This window comes from Macaca nemestrina, chromosome 4, assembly GCF_043159975.1.
Source record: "Macaca nemestrina isolate mMacNem1 chromosome 4, mMacNem.hap1, whole genome shotgun sequence".
In the NCBI taxonomy this organism is placed as follows: domain Eukaryota; kingdom Metazoa; phylum Chordata; class Mammalia; order Primates; family Cercopithecidae; genus Macaca; species Macaca nemestrina.
The window spans coordinates 187205769-187223854 of NC_092128.1; the positions used below are offsets into that span (position 1 = coordinate 187205769).

The 18086-nt window shown below is 64.5% G+C and overlaps 1 protein-coding gene across 1 annotated transcript in view; it reads left to right on the forward strand.

Moving 5' to 3' along the window:
- The window catches only part of LOC105472537 (phosphofructokinase, liver type), a 28554-nt gene extending 10956 nt beyond the window's left edge, over nucleotides 1-17598 (forward strand). Inside the window, exons 3-22 of the mRNA XM_011725892.2 lie at nucleotides 950-1027; nucleotides 2061-2250; nucleotides 2931-3096; nucleotides 3593-3637; nucleotides 3868-3976; nucleotides 6037-6132; nucleotides 6230-6322; nucleotides 8454-8579; nucleotides 9655-9719; nucleotides 10385-10448; nucleotides 12035-12181; nucleotides 12439-12509; nucleotides 13267-13354; nucleotides 14020-14172; nucleotides 14738-14902; nucleotides 15098-15159; nucleotides 15383-15494; nucleotides 16186-16285; nucleotides 16384-16489; nucleotides 16953-17598. Of these exons, the coding sequence (XP_011724194.1) occupies nucleotides 950-1027; nucleotides 2061-2250; nucleotides 2931-3096; nucleotides 3593-3637; nucleotides 3868-3976; nucleotides 6037-6132; nucleotides 6230-6322; nucleotides 8454-8579; nucleotides 9655-9719; nucleotides 10385-10448; nucleotides 12035-12181; nucleotides 12439-12509; nucleotides 13267-13354; nucleotides 14020-14172; nucleotides 14738-14902; nucleotides 15098-15159; nucleotides 15383-15494; nucleotides 16186-16285; nucleotides 16384-16489; nucleotides 16953-17100 (2184 nt within the window). The 3' untranslated portion in view covers nucleotides 17101-17598. The remainder of the gene's footprint in view (nucleotides 1-949; nucleotides 1028-2060; nucleotides 2251-2930; nucleotides 3097-3592; nucleotides 3638-3867; nucleotides 3977-6036; nucleotides 6133-6229; nucleotides 6323-8453; nucleotides 8580-9654; nucleotides 9720-10384; nucleotides 10449-12034; nucleotides 12182-12438; nucleotides 12510-13266; nucleotides 13355-14019; nucleotides 14173-14737; nucleotides 14903-15097; nucleotides 15160-15382; nucleotides 15495-16185; nucleotides 16286-16383; nucleotides 16490-16952) is intronic.
- The last annotated feature ends 488 nt before the right edge of the window (nucleotides 17599-18086 follow it).

Sequence of the window (18086 nt, forward strand, 5' to 3'; positions counted from 1 at the left end):
ATGGCTGCTTCACTGCTTCACCTCATGGCCCGGAGAAGGCTGCTGACGCATGGAGGAACCGGGGGCTGCACGGAGGAGGCCGCCCTTCTCTCCATACCCTTAGTGAAACATAGTCATGAGGGCCCCTCCCCTCAAACAACAAGAAAGGGCTGGGCGTGCAGTAGGAAACAGGCACGTGGCTTGGAGGCTGTGCAGGTCCAGTCTGGGAAACCCCAGGTAGAACCACACGAGGGGCAGATCCATGGCACCGGATGGAAGGCCCGGTGTGGCCAGCGTGGCGGGACGCGGAGCCTGAGCCCCTGCCCAGGGTGTTGCCGGCCCTATGGGCGATGGCCATTTGGGTCCACTGGACCCAGCAGCCCCCTCAGGCGGGGACCTGCCTGAAACACGGGTGCATCCCTGTAGGGAGGTGTGTGTGTTCTCAGCTGCCCACTGTGGTGGGCAGATGGTAGCCCGGGCTGTTCACACGGTCGCCACACAGCAGGAGCACCCCACTGGCCACATGCCCAGGAGGACTCCAGCGGGGACAGAAGGAGCCACACACAGCAGCCTCTGCGGTGTTGTTTCTAGGACGTTCAGAACAGGCAGACCTGGGATGCACCCTCAGGAGCTGGATGGCGGGCTCCGCTGGGGCCTCAGGGGCGCTGAGCTTGCCTGTGTGGATCCGGGTGGGGTGAGGGAGCTCAGACAGGCCCCTGCACCAAAGCGCTCACCAGCTCACCACAGGAGTCACATCCCGGGACACACGGGCTCACCAGCCGTGCAGAGGGTGTCGAGCCCCCTGTGGGGCACCCAGACCCCATTACCCCAGGCCCTGGGAGTGGTAGGGCCTCACAGTCAGCCCCCTGAGCCAGCTTTCTGCTGGTGGGGTGAAAGTCCTGCTCCCAGACCGCATGCTGCCGGCCGCCATGGGGTCCCCTATCTCATGCCTGCCCCACTCTGATTTCAGGGTTACGAGGGCCTCGTGGAGGGAGGTGAGAACATCCAGCAGGCCAACTGGCTGAGCGTCTCCAACATCATCCAGCTGGTGAGGCCCGGGAACGCGGATGCATGTGTGCCCACGGACTTGCAGACACATAGAGACAGACCTGCACACACAGACACACAGACGTGCACACAGACACACACACACACAGATGCGCACACACACAGACACACACGCACACACACAGATGTGCGCACACAGAGACACACAGGCGGTTGCACACATACAGACACAGGTGCGTGCACACACACACAGACACGTGCACACACAGACACGTGCACACACACAGACACGTGCACACACACAGACACGTGCACACACAGATGCGTGCACACACACACAGACACGTGCACACACAGATGCGTGCACACACAGACATGGAGACAGACGCAGGGATAGACACATGCAGACACGTAAATACAGAGATACACACATAGATACACAGATGCACACACAGGGACACAGATACAGGAACATACAGACATATGTACTCAGAGTCACACACACACACGTGCCGCACCCCACGGGGCTCCGGTTCAGGCCGACCCTGTCATCTGCTGCCATGGAGTTGTTGGGTCATAGGGTCCTGGGGTTGCCAGGGGCCAGGAGGGCCTGGAGATATGGCGGTGCTGGGCCCTGGGGGAGCCCTGGCTGAGGCTGGCTTTAAGGGGCTGCGTGAGCACACCTGGAGCTGCTGCGGCTCGTGCCCTGGAGGCCCCGGCCAGTTCCCTGAGTTGGTGCAGGGCCTGTGTGTGCACATGGGCACACACGTGTGTGGCGGTCTATGCATGTGAGTGTGTATTGTGTTTTCCGGTTTCCAGAGCCTTCCACTCTATTACCTTGGGGCTTCCCGAGCCCAGGGCTGGAGGGACATCGTCCTCCTCTTTGTCTGTCCAAGGAGAAAGGCCCAGGGAGGTGGGGCCACTTCAGGTTTCCAGAGACCCTGGGGCTTCCGCCTCTCACTCTGCAGGGTCCGCCAGTCCCCTTGCTGCCCAGTCCTGGGGTCCCTCCGATGATCCCCAAGGGCTGTCTGCCGCCTGCCATGTCCCTGAAGTTTCTGCCCACTTCTGTGCAGGGCGGCACTATCATTGGCAGCGCCCGCTGCAAGGCCTTTACCACCCGGGAGGGGCGCCGGACAGCGGCCTACAACCTGGTCCAGCGCGGCATCACTAACCTGTGCGTCATCGGTGGGGACGGCAGCCTCACGGGTGCCAACATCTTCCGCAGCGAGTGGGGCAGCCTGCTGGAGGAGCTGGTGGCGGAAGGTGGGTCTGTGCCCGGCGCACTGGAGGCCCTGGAGTTTTGTTTGGCCGCTGCTGCCAGGCGTGGGAATGGGCAGGACAGAGGGAGGAGGGAGTCCTGGGTACCCCAAGACAGATGAGGGGCTGTCTGGCCGCTGGCCAGGGTGGAGTGGCGCCCGCCAGGGCAAGCTGGGACGTCTCCCAGAGATGGAGGTCAGGGCTCAAGCCTCAGGGAGGCGGGCAGTGCCTGGGGCTGGTGGAGGCCGGCGTGGCTCACCCTACGCCCCATGGACAAGTCTCTGTGATTGATCTGAGGGAGATTCTGGACAGGCGTGGTCACAGTTTGCAGAAATAGAGTTAAAGTTGGGGTGACATTAAGACACAGAGTCCCGACCGAGATTGCCGCTTGGAAAGTGGCCACTTGGAGCCTTGTCTGTTCCGTGTCCCTCGTGTGGAGGACCCTGAGGTGAGGCCTTGGCCACTCTGCGAGGCACCCCAGAGGTCCCCCGTCTGCACTCAGCCCCAGCGGATCCAGCCGTGCTGCTGCAGGGTTCTGGATGGGAGGAGGCTGAGCTTGGAACTCCGGGGCCCCTGCCAGGCTGCACACCTGGGATGCGGGAGAAAGGGTGGCAGGAGAGGGGTCTCTGGCCCTGTGGTGGGGCTAGTGGAGCCTCAGCCAGGCCCTCCTGCTGCTCTTGGCCCAGGTAAGATCTCAGAGACCACAGCCCAGACCTACTCGCACCTGAACATCGCGGGCCTGGTGGGCTCCATCGATAACGACTTCTGCGGCACCGACATGACCATTGGCACGGACTCGGCCCTCCACCGCATCATGGAGGTCATCGATGCCATCACCACCACCGCCCAGAGGTGAGTGAGGCTGGTGCCAGCTGCCAGCTCAGGGCCCCTCCTCCCTGCACGGTGGTGAGGTGGCCTCGGGGTGACGGCCATCCGCAAGGGCAGTGGACTCTGGTAGCCCCAGCCTCCAGGCTAGCCGCCCTCAGCCCCCAGCTCGGGAGATGCATAGCAGATTCCACTCCCACTCTGCCAGGCTGCGGGGGGCCTTTGTGCAGCCCCTTCTGAGGGGCAGCTGCTTGCCCTGGGGTGTGATGCCCCCCAAAGGAAGTCCTGGGCTGGCCAGGCCTGGGCTCAGCAAATGACCCTCAGACTTGGAGCAGATCGGTCGAAACCAGCCCAGAGGCTGGAGGGAGCCCAGGGTATCTTTCAGCTCAGAGCCTGGGCACGAGAAGGGGCTGTGCCCTGCCTGCCTCTCCATCCACCGGGTCCCTTGGGCACCCCCGCAGGGAATCGGGCTGGCAGGGCCGTGTGGCTGGCACTGATGCCTCCTCCTGTTCCATCTCCGCAGCCACCAGAGGACCTTCGTGCTGGAGGTGATGGGCCGGCACTGCGGGTGAGGAGGGACTTCCTGGCCTGCAGGGGTGGGCCGGGTGCTTCTGGGGACCCAGCGACAGGTGTGGCATATTTATTCCAGGGCTCAGTTAACACCATGGGTGAGAGAGAGCCGGGCGGGGGCCGGGAGAGACAGAGAAGCTGTGGCCCAGAGTCGGGCCTCCGGGGACGGCGAAGCTGCCCTCAATGACTGGGCGGGGGTCCTGAGCAGGTGGGCACTCACTCCTCCAGGTACCTGGCACTGGTATCTGCACTGGCCTCGGGGGCCGACTGGCTGTTCATCCCTGAGGCTCCGCCCGAGGACGGCTGGGAGAACTTCATGTGCGAGAGGCTGGGTGAGGTGGGTGCTGTCCAGCCTGCTGGGGGCCGCAGGTGTCCTGGGGCACTGGGTAGCGCCCCTGGGGTTTTGGGACCAACTTTGACCAACTCATGCATCACTCATGGGTTCAGCAGCAGCTGCAGTGCCCTTCGGGGCAGGACGCGCAAGGAGTAGGGGGCTACGGGGCTGACCTCCGTGAGGCACCTGTGATCCTGCCCTCAGTGGGCAGGAGGCAGAGAGAGTCACTCAGGCCACCGCCGCCCCAGGCTCAGCTCCATGGTCAGTGTGGGGAGCTCGGTGAGGTTGCTTCCTGGGGTGGGACGACTGAGCCTGGGCCGGTGGGAGGTGGTTGGTTGTGAGGATGAGTGGCCCTAGCAAGGTCCAGACAGCAGGGCCCTGGGGGTGGCAAGGCCAGGAGCTGGGCCAGGGGGGGAGCAGGGCCTTCCCCTGAGGGCGGTCAGGGCCCAGGGATGGGTTCTAGGCTGGAGAGATGTGTCCGAAAGTGGCTGTAGTCACAGTGGACAGGAGGTTCTGGAGACAGGAGAGGGTAGGGAGGCTGCTGGGAGGCCAAGACCACCTCTGGGAGGGGTGGGGGTGCCTGGCCGGGAGAGGTGTGCCTGGAGTTGGGATGCCTGGAGTGGGCGTGCCTGGAATGCTGCCCTCTGGTTCCCTTGGGGTAGAGTTGGGGGCTCTGGCCTAGAACAGGCTGACACTGCCCTATGGACCCTGAGACCCCTCAACTAGGACAGGTCGGCCCCTTGGTGGGGCGGGGCTTGGCTCAGTGGTGGACCAGAGGCATGGGCCATTCAGGCTGTCCTCCGCTCACGCCTGACCGTGCAGGGCAAGCCCAGGGGCCCCATGGCTCTAGCTCTGTCCTCTGTGCTCTGAGGCTGAGGCAGGACTACTGGAGCCAGCCCTGGGGGCACAGGGTGGGTCTGGGGCTGACAGGTATCCCTGTCCACATGTGAAGGTGGCAGCATCACTCCCATCTGTGTGGACACTGGTTCCACCTCCGCGTGGCTCTACAGCGCTGCCAAGGGCAGTGGGAGAGACCATGGGTCATGACCTGGCTTCTGGAACCTTCCCCAGTGGAGCCCAGGGGCTTGGCGGAGATAGAACCCTACAGGCGAGGCTGGCCCGAGGTGCGGGTCCTGCGAGGGGCCTGTTCTCCTAGGGCAGAGACTTCACCCTGGGGGGCCCGGCTGCAGTGGTGACCTCGGTCTTGGCTTATGTCTGTGACTCAGGTTGGGCCCTCCTGGAAGTGGCCTGGATGTGAGGTCGGCTCACCTGGTTCCTTCCTGCTCTCTCGCTGAGAGCCTGTTTTCCCCTGTAACATGTGGGTGCCCGCCTTGCCCACCACCCAGGGTGCGCTGGGGCAGGGAGGGTGGCGCAGCTCTCCTGCTGTACCTGCAGCCCATCTTCCGGGTGTCTGACCTCACCTGCACTGGCGCCACCTCCTCCAGGGAGCCCTCCACTCCCACCGCACCCGGGCCCTGTCTGAGCTGCTCCCACCCTGTTTCTGTAGGAGGCTCTGTGGCCTGTGGTAGGGCAAACAAGGGGCTTGTGGCTCAGAATGAGTCCCACAAATGTTTGTTGGGTCATTGAAGTGGAGGCTGGAAAGCCCATTCAGTTCCCAGAGAGCTGGGCCGCGGCCGGTGTGTGGTGCTGAGGCAGCAGCCTGAGGCTGGCAGAGGGGATGGTGTGTCCCGTGTGCACCAGCGTGGACCCACAGTGGCTTCAGGGTGCAGGGTGTCCAGGGACCCCTGGCTAATGGCAGCGACGTGAGGCCCCCGGTTTTAAGGGTGAGCAGATGGAGGCTCACAGGAGTCACAAGCAGCCCAGGCTACCCCAGGCAGGCCCCTCTGCCCTGTGCCCCACGGAGCTGCAGCCCTGTGTGTCTTCCCGCCTGGAAGGCTTCACCAGACACAAGGGCCCAGCCCCAGCTGTGTGTGTGCTGGACCCAGCCCCGAGGGTCCCCTTCCTCCCCTGCTGACCTTTCCGGGCTTTCAGGCAGAGTCCTCTTGTTCACCGCTGCCAGGTTTCCCACCTGGCAGCTGAGCCCTGTCGTGTCTTTGACCCAGACTCGGAGCCGCGGGTCCCGACTGAACATCATCATTATCGCTGAGGGTGCCATCGACCGCAACGGGAAGCCCATCTCGTCCAGCTACGTGAAGGACGTGCGTGTGGGCTTGGGGGCGGCCACTGGGCAGACCCCCTGCTCCTCTAGCCCATGTGGGCTGGGGCTCAGGGCTGGTCCTTCCCACTCTCCTGCAGTTGGTGGTTCAGAGGCTGGGCTTCGACACCCGTGTGACTGTGCTGGGCCACGTGCAGCGGGGAGGGACGCCCTCTGCCTTCGACCGAGTCCTGGTAAGTGGCCATCACCCTGCCCTGTGTATGCGTGTGGGTGAGCGTGGTCTGTGCGTGTGGGCAGTGTGCACGCGAGTGTGGCACGTGCACTGTGTCCATGTGGCTGTGGGTGAGTCTGTGTCCATGTGGCTGTGGGTGAGTGTCCATGTCTGTGTGTGGGGGGGTATGCATGGGGGATGCGTGGTCCTTGTGGGTGTGTTTCAGTGTGTGTGAGTGTGTGTCAGTGTGGGTGTATGGGGTGGGTGGTCCCTCAAGCTGTTGCTCCTCCTGGGGGAAACTGAGGCCTGACTTCTCCGTTCCCCTGCAGGTGTAGGGAACTCAGACCTGGGGACCATGGGAGGCCCCCCGCCAGCCTGTGCCTCCTGGCCGTTCTACCCCCCACCCCCTGCCAGCCCCACGTGGCAGCAGTCGGCCACAGACCCTCCTGGTGGCCAGGGACAGGCCCTGGGAGAGGGGCTGGGTGGGCAGAGGGTGGTGCCCATGTTGCCCGCGGTGTCACGGTCTGGGAGGCTGGTGCTGGGAGGGAGCATTCGGGCTCTGGCGTGGCCTCGCCATCCTTGGCCCTGATCACTGCTGGGTCTCACTTTGTCCTCTGCAAAATGGGAATCAAGTTGTGCCAAATGGAATGAGTCTGGGGCCAGGAAGGCCCCATGGAAGGCAAAATGCCTGTGTGTGAGGGTGGTCACCCTCTCAGGCAGGGCCACAGACTGTCAGGCAGGTGGGACTTGTGCTGAGGGAGACCAGATGGCTGCGCCCAGCCCTGTGACTGCACCTGGCCCTGTGACTCCCGTGCTGAGCTGAGCCTTCCCAGCCGACCCACGGAGCTGGACGGGGGCCGCTGTACTGGGGGGACGCTTCCTCAGAGAGGGACCCCGCCGACCTAGCCAGGCAGCTGCTGTCCCCTCTGTGCGGCCTCAGGCTCACTCAGAAGAGCCTCTTGAGGGGCCTGGGACATCAGGGCAAGCCAGTCGCGGCTGCCGAGCCTGGGCGGCGGAAATGCTGCTGCCGTGACCGGGCCAGCCATGCGCTCCCAGCCTGCAGGCTGCAGGGTTTTCCAGCCAGTGTCTTGGATGCCCGATGCCAGCTCTGAAACAGAGGACAGTTGATCACCCGCAGTCCCAGCGGCTGTCACCCAGAGCATCAGCGTTTTTGTGCTCCCGGAGCCTGTATTCCCACTGGGTGCCACGGAGCCCGTATTCCCACTGGGTGCCACGAAGCCTGTATTCCCACTGGGTGCCACGGAGCCTGTATTCCCACTGGGTGCCACGGAGCCTGTATTCCCACTGGGTGCCACGGAGCCTGTATTCCCACTGGGTGCCACGGAGCCTGTATTCCCACTGGGTGCCACGGAGCCTGTATTCCCACTGGGTGCCACGAAGGCGACCGGGGAACCCAGCATGCGCGGTGGGAACCTGGGCTTTTCCAAGGAGCCTCAGCCTGCATGGGGGTGTCTCCGAGGCTGCTCCCTAAACAGCATCCCGGAGAGACCACCCGGAGTAAGGTGCCGCCTGTGCCTCACGTGCAAGATGAAGAAACCTGTGCGGATCCCAGAGGGCTATCTGTGGCCCCGGGGGGCCAGCTGCGGGGCTGCTACAGGGCCGGCCACCGGTGGTCATGGCACGGCCACGGCAACCGCAGGCCTGGCTTTCTTGTCCACTGTGGCCAGTTCCCGGGGTGGGGCTGGGGCCTGCCTTTGCAGTGTGTCCCTAGCAGGCAGCTCCTGGATGTGTCCACTGCCCATCCCCGTGGCTGGCGCGGACACACACCAGGGAAGTCACGACATGAGGGCCTCCGTGGGAGGAACCATCGCAGCGGACGGGGCCCTGGGGACGTGGCCTGTGTGCCCAGCCATGACACTGAGCGACAGCGGGTGGGTTGCATCACATGGTATCCTGCAGCCCACAGTGTAGCCTGGGCCTCCCAGCAGGGCAGCGAAAACACTAAAACGGTATCCAGCATGCCGTCGTGAACGCTGGTCAGACACGTTTCCATCTCTAGTGCCACCTGTTCTGGAAGCTTCCGTCAGCGTGGGGGGCTCTGGAAGCTGGGGTTTGCGCATCTGCAGAGGATGGGCATGTGGCTTGGGGTAGAGGGACCAAGTGGGTGTGCCAGCCTGAACCCCTCCCCACAGAGCAGCAAGATGGGCATGGAGGCGGTGATGGCGCTGCTGGAGGCCACCCCTGACACTCCGGCCTGCGTGGTCAGCCTCTCGGGGAACCAGTCAGTGCGGCTGCCCCTTATGGAGTGCGTGCAGATGGTAAGCCCTGGGTCCCCCCATCAGAACCGCCTGGTCCCTCCCTAATCCCCACTCGCAGGCCCCACTGCTCTCTGGGGATCTCAGCACCATAAGCACCGGAAGGCAGGGCCTCGTGGCTGGCCCAGGGCATCCCAGGCCTCCAGGAAGGGGGATGTGAGCATATCCCCGGGTGGGACGTGGGAGCTGGGACGGTCCCCAAGAGGTGTGTTGGAGCTGCAGGGAGTCTGGTGAGCAGGGGAAGTCATGGGTCCTCGGCCACTGAGCTTCTGTGGGCAGTGGTGGGAGTTGGGGTTAGGATGGGACGGAGGAGGAGGGGCCGGTGATCAGAGTGGAGCCCTGGGAGGAGCTTGGGCTGTTGATGGGGAACACGGGTGGCTGGAGCAGGGACCCCGGGAGGGGAGGCGCAGGGAGCAGGGACCCCGGGAGGGGAGGTGCAGGGAGCAGGGACCCCAGGAGGGGAGGTGCGGGGAGCAGGGACCCCGGGAGGGGAGGCGCGGGGAGCAGGGACCCCGGGAGGGGAGGCGCGGGGAGCAGGGACCCCGGGAGGGGAGGCGCGGGGAGCAGGGACCCCGGGAGGGGAGGCGCGGGGAGCAGGGACCCCGGGAGGGGAGGCGCGGGGAGCAGGGACCCCGGGAGGGGAGGCGTGGGGAGCAGGGACCCCGGGAGGGGAGGCGCGGGAGCAGGGACCCCGGGAGGGTAGGTGTGGGGAGCAGGGACCCCGGGACGGGAGGTATGGGGAGGGCAGAGGCCAGGAGGCTGGGTGTGGGTGCTGGTCAAGCCCCGGCTCAGTGGGTTTGGAGGCCTGCAACGGGGGCAGAGTGGCCCTGCCTGGAGCTGGGACTGGTGGGAGGAGAAGAGGGCAGCTGGGGACAGGGTAGGGTCTCTTGGCCTCAACCAGCCCCAGAAGAGCTGGCCTTGGTGGTGACCACTGTTCCCAGGGAGAGGCTGCCAGGCCTGGGCCAGGGTTAGGAGATGCCGGCCAGATCTGCCCTTGTCGGTCCCACCGGACGGGGCAGTGGCCATGGGTGTTCTGGCCAGGCCCTCCATAGCCTGTGTTCTGGTTCTCTTCCTTAAGACCAAGGAAGTGCAGAAAGCCATGGATGATAAGAGGTTTGACGAGGCCATCCAGCTCCGTGGCGGGTAAGCCCCCTCAGCAGACCCCTGCACTCTTACTTGCCTGGGTCCCGGTGCCAGGCAGCACGTGCTGCGGTGCTGCTGCGCACGCCTGGCCTGGGTCGTCCTTCTGGGCACCGCGTCTGAAGATCGAGGGAGGAACGGGCCTGCGGGTGGTACAGGAGGTGGGCTGGGAGGTGTGGTGCTGCAGGAGACCCTGGGCGGCAGCATGGGCAGGGCCCAGTCACAGGGATCTGGGCATGGTGAGGGGATGAGAAGCTGTGGGCGCAAGCCCAGGACACGGGGTGGCCCCGCGGGGGCTGGGAAGGCTGGCAGATGTGGGGTGTGGGTCACGCCCTCCTGCAGGTGTCCTGGTGGCCGGGTCAGGCTGGATTGGACGTCTGGTTTCCCATCCATGCCCCCACCTGCTACCAAGGTGGTCAACCTTCCCTTGAGCTGGATGCCGGCCACGGGCTTTGCTGCACGGGTGGTGCAGCCTCGTGTTGTGTTGGGGGATCCTGCACCGCCTGTGGAAGGTGCCCTGCCCGGCATGCGTGGTGTCCGCTGCTTCATGGCTGAGCTTCCATCAGGCCGTGTGCCTGTGACCAACCTCCTGGGCTGTCACGGCTGTGCTGTGGCTGTACGCTGCAGGGCTGGAGGGCTATACATGGTGTGACCCGAATCCTTTCCAGGAGCTTCGAGAACAACTGGAACATTTACAAGCTCCTCGCCCACCAGAAGCCCCCCAAGGAGAAGGTAAGGCAGGGAGTGGCACCCACAGAGGGAGGAACGGGCTGTGTTATTCTGCAGCCTCTTCACGCTGGCCCCTGTGGCTGGGCCTGCCTGCCCCTGCCTTCCGTCTTGCTGGGGGCTGAGCTGGGAGCTGGGAGGGTGGGCTCGGCCTCTGCCTAGGCTCAGGCACCACTGTGGCTGGCAGGTCCCTGCTGCTGGGAGCCTGGCTGCAGGGCTGGCTGTCGCTTCTCAATGGTTGATGGAAATGAAGTCAGGCCCACAGGCTTAACTCAGGAGAGGAGGAGCCACTGTGTAGAAAATGTCCCCAGCGGCCAGGCGTCGTGGCTCACACCTGTAATCCTAGCACTTTGGGAGACTGAGGTGGCGAGATCGCCTGAGGTCAGGATTTCGAGACCAGCGTGGCCAACATGGCAAAACTCTGTCACTACTAAAAATACAAAAATTAGCTGGGTGTGGTGGTGGCAGATGCCTATAATCCCAGCTACTCAGGAGGCTGAGGCAGGAGAATCACTTGAACCCGGGAGGCAGAGGGTGCAGTGAGCCGAGACCGTGCCATTGTACTCCAGCCTGGGCGATAAGAGTGAAACTCTGAACATTAAAAAAAATGTCCCCAAATAGCTGAAAACCTCAGGAAATGGGATCTCTCCAAAATAAGGATGAAATGGCTTGTTTTTCAAGTCCTGGGGGACAACGAGGGTCCTGTAGAGAGTCATGATCAGTGAGGTCCTGGCTCCCAACCCCCTTGAGCCACAGCTGGAGCCGCAGGCCAAGGCGGACAGCGTGGCCCAGCCTGGGTCTGGTCCTCCCATCCGTGGTCATCTTTGGGTGTCCCTGCTGCTCCAGCTTCCTGCTTATCCCCACAGCTAGTCAGTGGGCTGCACCCTCCGAGGGGGGGGCAACGTGGTCTCCATGAACCACCCAGAACCTGGCTGGGGCGTGACTGACTTTGTGGGCAGCAGGGCTGGCTCATACCAGGACCCGGTGGGGCCATGTGGCTATGGAGCCCTTGGGTGTGGCTGCTGCCAAGTCGGGTGTGCCACACGATACAGGTGCACGCCAGGTTCAGAGTCTCAGCACGGGGGCTGCAGGGAGGTGGTGGCAGCCGTCACTGGATTCACATGGACATAGTGGGGTTTTGGTCTATCAGGTTAAATTAACTGTAGTCCTAACAGGACTGTCTCCATGTCTTTGTCCCTTCCCTTAACGTGGCTACTAGGAAACAGGATAGTCAGGGCCCCTACCTTCCTCGTGGCTGTGCCCCCTACCTCTCACCCCACTGCTGGCCCCTTGTGTGGGCACTGACCTGTGCTCCTGTCCCCAGGCCTGGTTTCACAATGGTGCTCGCCCCCTCTGCCTCCTCTGCTGCCTGTGTGCCGGGCTTGTACCGTGTCTCTTTTGGTCTTCACCAGAATCTTCTGGAATTAGAACAGATACCGTATTCCCAGGGCAGTCGGTGTGCTGGGCAGTGTCCAGGCTGGTGGCAGGGCCTGGCCCCTTTTTCCAGAACCTGCTGGCCTGCTGACCTCCTGTGCAGGTTGGAGGTCCCCTCCCTGGCCGTGCCTCATGCTTGTCTCCCCTTCTTTCTGAAGTCTAACTTCTCCCTGGCCATCCTGAATGTGGGGGCCCCAGCGGCTGGCATGAACGCGGCCGTGCGCTCGGCGGTGCGGACCGGCATCTCCCAGGGCCACACGGTGTACGTCGTGCACGATGGCTTTGAAGGCCTAGCCAAGGGTCAGGTGGGTCCGGCCGGGGCAAACAAGTGAGGACTTGGGCCTTCTGTGTGCAGACTTGGGGCGTCTCTTGTGGAGGGCCGGCTGCTAGAGGTGGAGGCTGAGGCCTGGGTCCATGTGTCGGTGCCCACCCAGGCCTGGGTACTCAGCTCTGCCTGCAGCGTGATGCCCAGCACTGGCTGGCCCCCGGGCACAGGCCCACCCCTGGGGGGAATTGGCCAGAGGCTCAGACTGGCCCCTGAAGCTGCATCTCCTCCTGACAGGTGCAAGTAGTAGGCTGGCACAACGTGGCCGGCTGGTTGGGGCGTGGTGGCTCCATGCTGGGGACCAAGAGGTGAGCGGCCTGCTGTGGGTACCAGCGGGCAGGAGGGCCAAGGCACAGTCTCCAGGCCCTGCAGGTGGGGGCGGCAAGGGGAACCCAGCCCAGGGCCCTGGGCTCGGCCCCTCTTCTGGCTGGTGATCTGTGCAGAGCAGGCTTCACACCTCCTGCCTGGGGCTTCCAGGCCTGAGCTCAGGTGTGTAGGGCAGGCTGCTCTGGCAGCCCCATGCCCACGGTGGGCTCTCCGTGGCAGGGAAGCTGGCCCAGTGTCTGTCACTGCCTGGCCAGGCCAGGCAGCCTGAACTGTCACCACTCTGGTTGTGGCTATGGGCCTGTCTGATGGCTTTTGTCCCAGGGCCTGAGACCCTTCTGTGGGCATGGGGAGGGCACAGTCACCCTGTGCGCTACAGGGGAAGTCACTGAGTCCTGAGCCACTGAGTGGCTGCAAGGGCCGGAGGAGGCATCCCCTCCTGCTGCTGAGTGTTGGGCGAGAAAGCCTCGGGCGGGAAGAGGTGCCCATGGGGAGCCCAGGGGGGTGGGGGTTCACTTGGTTGCTTGGTCCATGCCTGGTGATGCTGAGTGGTGCCCAGGCAGCTCACGCTGGGCCCGTGTGCCCCTCTCCATGTGAAGCCACAGTGTTACATCCAGGGCGTTGCAGTGACTGCTGACTGGCTCGGGGAATGGCCAAGGCAATGCCTTCCTGTGATCAGATGCAATATGGACATGCGTCCCCGGGCGTCGCATGTTCACACGGATGTGTCTCTGACTGCAGGACTCTGCCCAAGGGCCAGCTGGAGTGCATCGTGGAGAACATCCGCATCTATGGTATCCATGCCCTGCTGGTGGTCGGCGGGTTTGAGGTGAGGGCTGCCCGCGGATGAAAAAGCCCCGGGGCACAGGAGACCCAAGGTGTCCTCCCACTGAGGGGCCCGTCCTGAAAACCTGTGTGCCGGCTGGGGTGATGCAGGGGCCAAGAGGATCAGGGTTTTAAGTGTGGTGTGTGGGCTCAGGAGGGTTCTTTACTTTCTCCAGAAAGCTTCCCAAGGTTCCGATTAACCCCGGTGCTGGGGAGGGGCAGGGGAGGAAGGGGACTTGGAAGCGGGAGGACGAGGAAGAAGGGAGGCGGAGGAGGCAGAAGTGTAGGTGCGGGATGGCATTGCTTACGTGGTGTCCTGGCACTGGGCAAGCTGTCCCTAAATAATAAATGAATGACAGCCCTTCCCCCTTGCTCTCCAAAGCCAAGCTCCACTGCAGGCTTCATGGAGTGGATCTGGGGTCAGAGTGGGTTGGAGAGGCCTCCTGACCCTTGTTAGAGTCCAGTTTCCCTGGGAGGCGTCCTAAGATGACACCAGGCTGACTGCCTGGCCCAGCCCCAGGGGATTGAGCAGGTGGGTCCTGGAGTCCAGCACGGGGCACGTGACAGGTCAGCAGGGAGCCGGGCTGGGCGGCCGCCGGCAGAGCCTGTCCCTGGCCCACCCTGGCTTCGGTGCTGCCCTTGACCTGCCCCCTGTCCCTATTGCTGCAGGCCTATGAAGGGGTGCTGCAGCTGGTGGAGGCTCGCGGGCGTTACGAGGAGCTCTGCATCGTCATGTGCGTCATCCCAGCCACCATCAGCAACAACGTCCCTGGCACCGACTTCAGCCTGGGCTCTGACACTGCCGTAAACGCTGCCATGGAGGTACGGGGCTCCTGGACCCCTGCCGGCCATGCCCAGGCCCTTGTGGGGTGGGGCTGAGCCTGCGGAGGCTGCTGGAGGGGACAGTGCGCGGTGAGCACCCGGGAGGGCTGCCAAGGTTGGGGTTGGTGGGGCACAGGCCCAGGTGAAGGGGCTCAGCTCCCTGCCATAGCCACTTCTAGGGCCAGGGGGCCCTGCGTTGTTCCTTGCTACTGTGATGAACTCAGACGGGGAGACCGAGGCAGGAGTGTCCCTGCCCCAGTGCTGGGTAGCCTAAGAGCAGTGCCTGGCCTCTGTCCATGGGGCCGGGGCACCCCTGCCTGCCCACAGAGAGTGTGTGTGCAGGCCACTGTCCCTTGTGCCCTGAGGCTGGGGTCACCTGGTTGAGAACGCCTGGTCCTGCGGGGCCCAGGTGGGAGGTGGGCCCAAGCCTGGTGCTGCTGACTCTGTGGGTGCGTCAGCCACAGGCTGGCTCTGGAGACACAGGGCTCCCTGCAGGGTAGCCATGCCCATGGCCTGCAGGGAAGTGTGGGCACGTGGAGGACCCCTGACCCCCCTTGGCCCCCAGAGCTGTGACCGCATCAAACAGTCTGCCTCGGGGACCAAGCGCCGTGTGTTCATCGTGGAGACCATGGGGGGTTACTGTGGCTACCTGGCCACCGTGACTGGCATCGCTGTGGGGGCCGACGCCGCCTACGTCTTTGAGGACCCTTTCAACATCCATGACTTAAAGGTGAGCCCAGCGTGGCCCCTGCTGCGACAGACCCGCCGGCACGCCAGCCTGGGCCCCAGACACTCAGGCCGGCCAGCGCAGGGCAGGGCCTGGGCAGGCGGGACTCATAGCCCAGTGCTCCTGCTGGCCCTGGGTCGCTGGTCAGCCTGGAATTCCCTCCCCACAGTCCTCTGGCTCATCCGGCCCCTCCCGCAGGTCAACGTGGAGCACATGACGGAGAAGATGAAGACAGACATTCAGAGGGGCCTGGTGCTGCGGTGAGGCTGCCGTGGGTCCCCGGCCACAGCTAGGGGCTAGGGGCGGGGCTGCTGAGGAGTGGCTGGGCAGGAGAAGGCAGGAGGGGTCCTTGGAGAGGGTGGGCGAGGGCGGCTTTCCCGGGAGCTGGCACTCCCGCTCCCAGGCCTGGCCCAGTGGGGACTCAGGATTTGGGGGAGACCTGAACTCGTTCCCCGCTGACTCAGGCCCTGCTGTCCCTCTCAGGAATGAGAAGTGCCATGACTACTACACCACGGAGTTCCTGTACAACCTGTACTCATCAGAGGGCAAGGGTGTCTTCGACTGCAGGACCAACGTCCTGGGCCACCTGCAGCAGGTGTGGGGCAGTGAGGCTCTGAGAGGCCTGCCTCTCTTCCCTGCCACCATCCGTCCCCGGGCCCAGGGGTCCCAGCCCTCACAGGCACCCACGGGCACTCCCGGCAGGCCCTCGGGCACATGTGCCCTTCGCCGGTGAGGGGACCGAGGCCCGTATCTGGGTGAGGTCTCATTCCAAGAAGGGCTGGGGCTGGGGCCGGGGCCGGGGCTGGGGCCAGGACATTCACATGCTGAGCCCAGCCCCCACCCCTCTGGGCCTCCTTCGGCTACCTCCGCCGAGCCCCTCACCTAGATCCCGGCATGCTCCCTGCCCTATGGTGGCCCTGCAGGAAGCCTGTGTCCTGGGGTTTTCTGAGCCAGGGAGGGGGAGTCAGGGTGGCTGGGGATGGGGCCCAAGGTGGGGCCACTGGCTGCCAATGTAGGAGCCCAGGGGTCACTTGACTTGGCCAGGGGGCAGCCGACTGCCGGCCTCGGGAGGCAGCTTCTGGCCTGGACTTGGAGCTGGAGAGAGCAGGCAGGGTCCTCGATGCGGGAACAGACAGGAATTGTGCAGGGGTTGGAAGGAATGGGTGTTCAGAAGCTGCCTGGGAGGCTCCCCGTGGGGACCCTGTCTGCACTGGGGTTGGGCCTCCCCTCTCCTTGGCCCAGGCAGCCCAGGGCAGCTCCAAGAACCGGACCTTGCCTGTTTCCAGGGCGGCGCCCCAACCCCCTTTGACCGGAACTACGGGACCAAGCTGGGGGTGAAGGCCATGCTTTGGTTGTCGGAGAAGCTGCGTGAGGTTTACCGCAAGGGTAGGTGGTGGGTGCAACCTGAGGCCTCACTTTGCCCTCCCCTGGCTCCCTGGGGCAGGGCCCGGCCTTGGAGGGCTGCCACGTGCCTCTGTTTGCAGGACGGGTGTTCGCCAATGCCCCAGACTCGGCCTGCGTGATCGGCCTGAAGAAGAAGGCGGTGGCCTTCAGCCCCGTCACTGAGCTCAAGAAAGACACTGATTTCGAGTGAGTTCAACTGAAGCCTCCTGGAGGCGGGTGGGGCTGAGGGGCGGCCCAGACTGTCCCCCAGGCAGGTGTGCCAGGCCCCGCCCCACTCGCACCCTGACCCCGCAAGTCCTCCTGGGCCCCCCGTGCCCTGGTCCCCGCCAGGCCATGGAGAGCAGGGACCATGTCCAAGTCTTCTGAGCGTGACACTGGGCAATACTTTTGGGTGGGCATGGGGGCACAGCATGGGCAGCCAGGATTGGGCACGCCTGAGGGCGGCTGTGGCTGACTCTGTGCTGTGCCTCCGAGGGATGGGGACCCCAGACCCGTCCCAGAGGCCGCAGGGCTCCACGGATATCGAGATGTTCAGAGGGAGGGGCATGCACAGGCCGCCGGGTTGGGGGGTGGGGGGGTTGGGGGCATGGCCTGAAGAGCTGCCCTGACCCCTGACTCCCCATCATCCCCGCATCCCCGTCCTGCACAGGCACCGCATGCCGCGGGAGCAGTGGTGGCTGAGCCTGCGGCTCATGCTGAAGATGCTGGCACAGTACCGTATCAGCATGGCCGCCTACGTGTCAGGGGAGCTGGAGCACGTGACCCGTCGCACCCTGAGCATGGACAAGGGCTTCTGAGGCCATGCCCACGCCCCTCCCCGGCCCCCACCCATGCCAGCTGCAGCGCCAGGGCTCAGATGGGGCCTGGGCTGTTGTGTCTGGAGCCTGCAGGCAGGTGGGGGCTGTGTCCCTGCTCAGGCCAGCCCCTGCCTCTATCCCTGGCCACCCGCCAGGCCTCCCTGGGGCTGGTCTTGAGACCAGCCTGCCAGGCCGTGCAGCAGAAGGACAGAGCGTCCTGGGGCATCCACCTTCCTGCCCAGGGGACGTGGGGCTGTCGGTGTTTGCAGGCTGATGTCCCCTGGCTTTGGCGCCCCATGGGCCCCAGCCTCTCCCCACTCTGGGCTCACTCACAGGGGCCAGCCCTTGCCCTACCTGGCTGCCGGTGCCTGGGTTGTGTTGAGAGGGGGATGCCCTTGGCCCTGCCTCACTGTGACCTGCTCCTGCCCACATGCAGCACCTGTCACCTTTTCTAGAAATAAAATCACCCTGACCGTGGGGTGCATCGGTCTCTGGAGAGCACATCCTGCGGAACTCTTGGAGGGAAAGGAGCAGCACCACATGGCCAGCCCAGTGGGCAGTGGCCCCCAGGGGTGGAGGGCCCTCTGGCCAGTGCCTGGGCCAGGCCAAAGGGACATGTGCCCTGGGAGGCCACAGGCGCTCTCCAGGACTCCCTGGGGGCCACCAAGGTGACCTGAGCCCCCTCCTGGTCCTCCCCTGGGGGCAGAACGGTACAGTCTCACTCCTCGGTCTCCCCAGCCTCAGCCTGAGTGGGGGTCTCCAACCTGCAGGCTGGTGGCTGGCTTGAGCCAGCATCCAGGAGACACCGATGGTGGACACGTGGGAGGGGAAGAGAAGGCGGCACAAAGCTGTGCCCACCGGGGGCTAGGGCTGAGTCCCGCAGGTGGTTTGGGGTGGTGGACACCCTGCTCGCAGGATGCCCGTTAACCTTAGTGTTGAAGCCCATGCTCTGCACCACCCACGGCTCTGCAGCACCCACAGCTCTG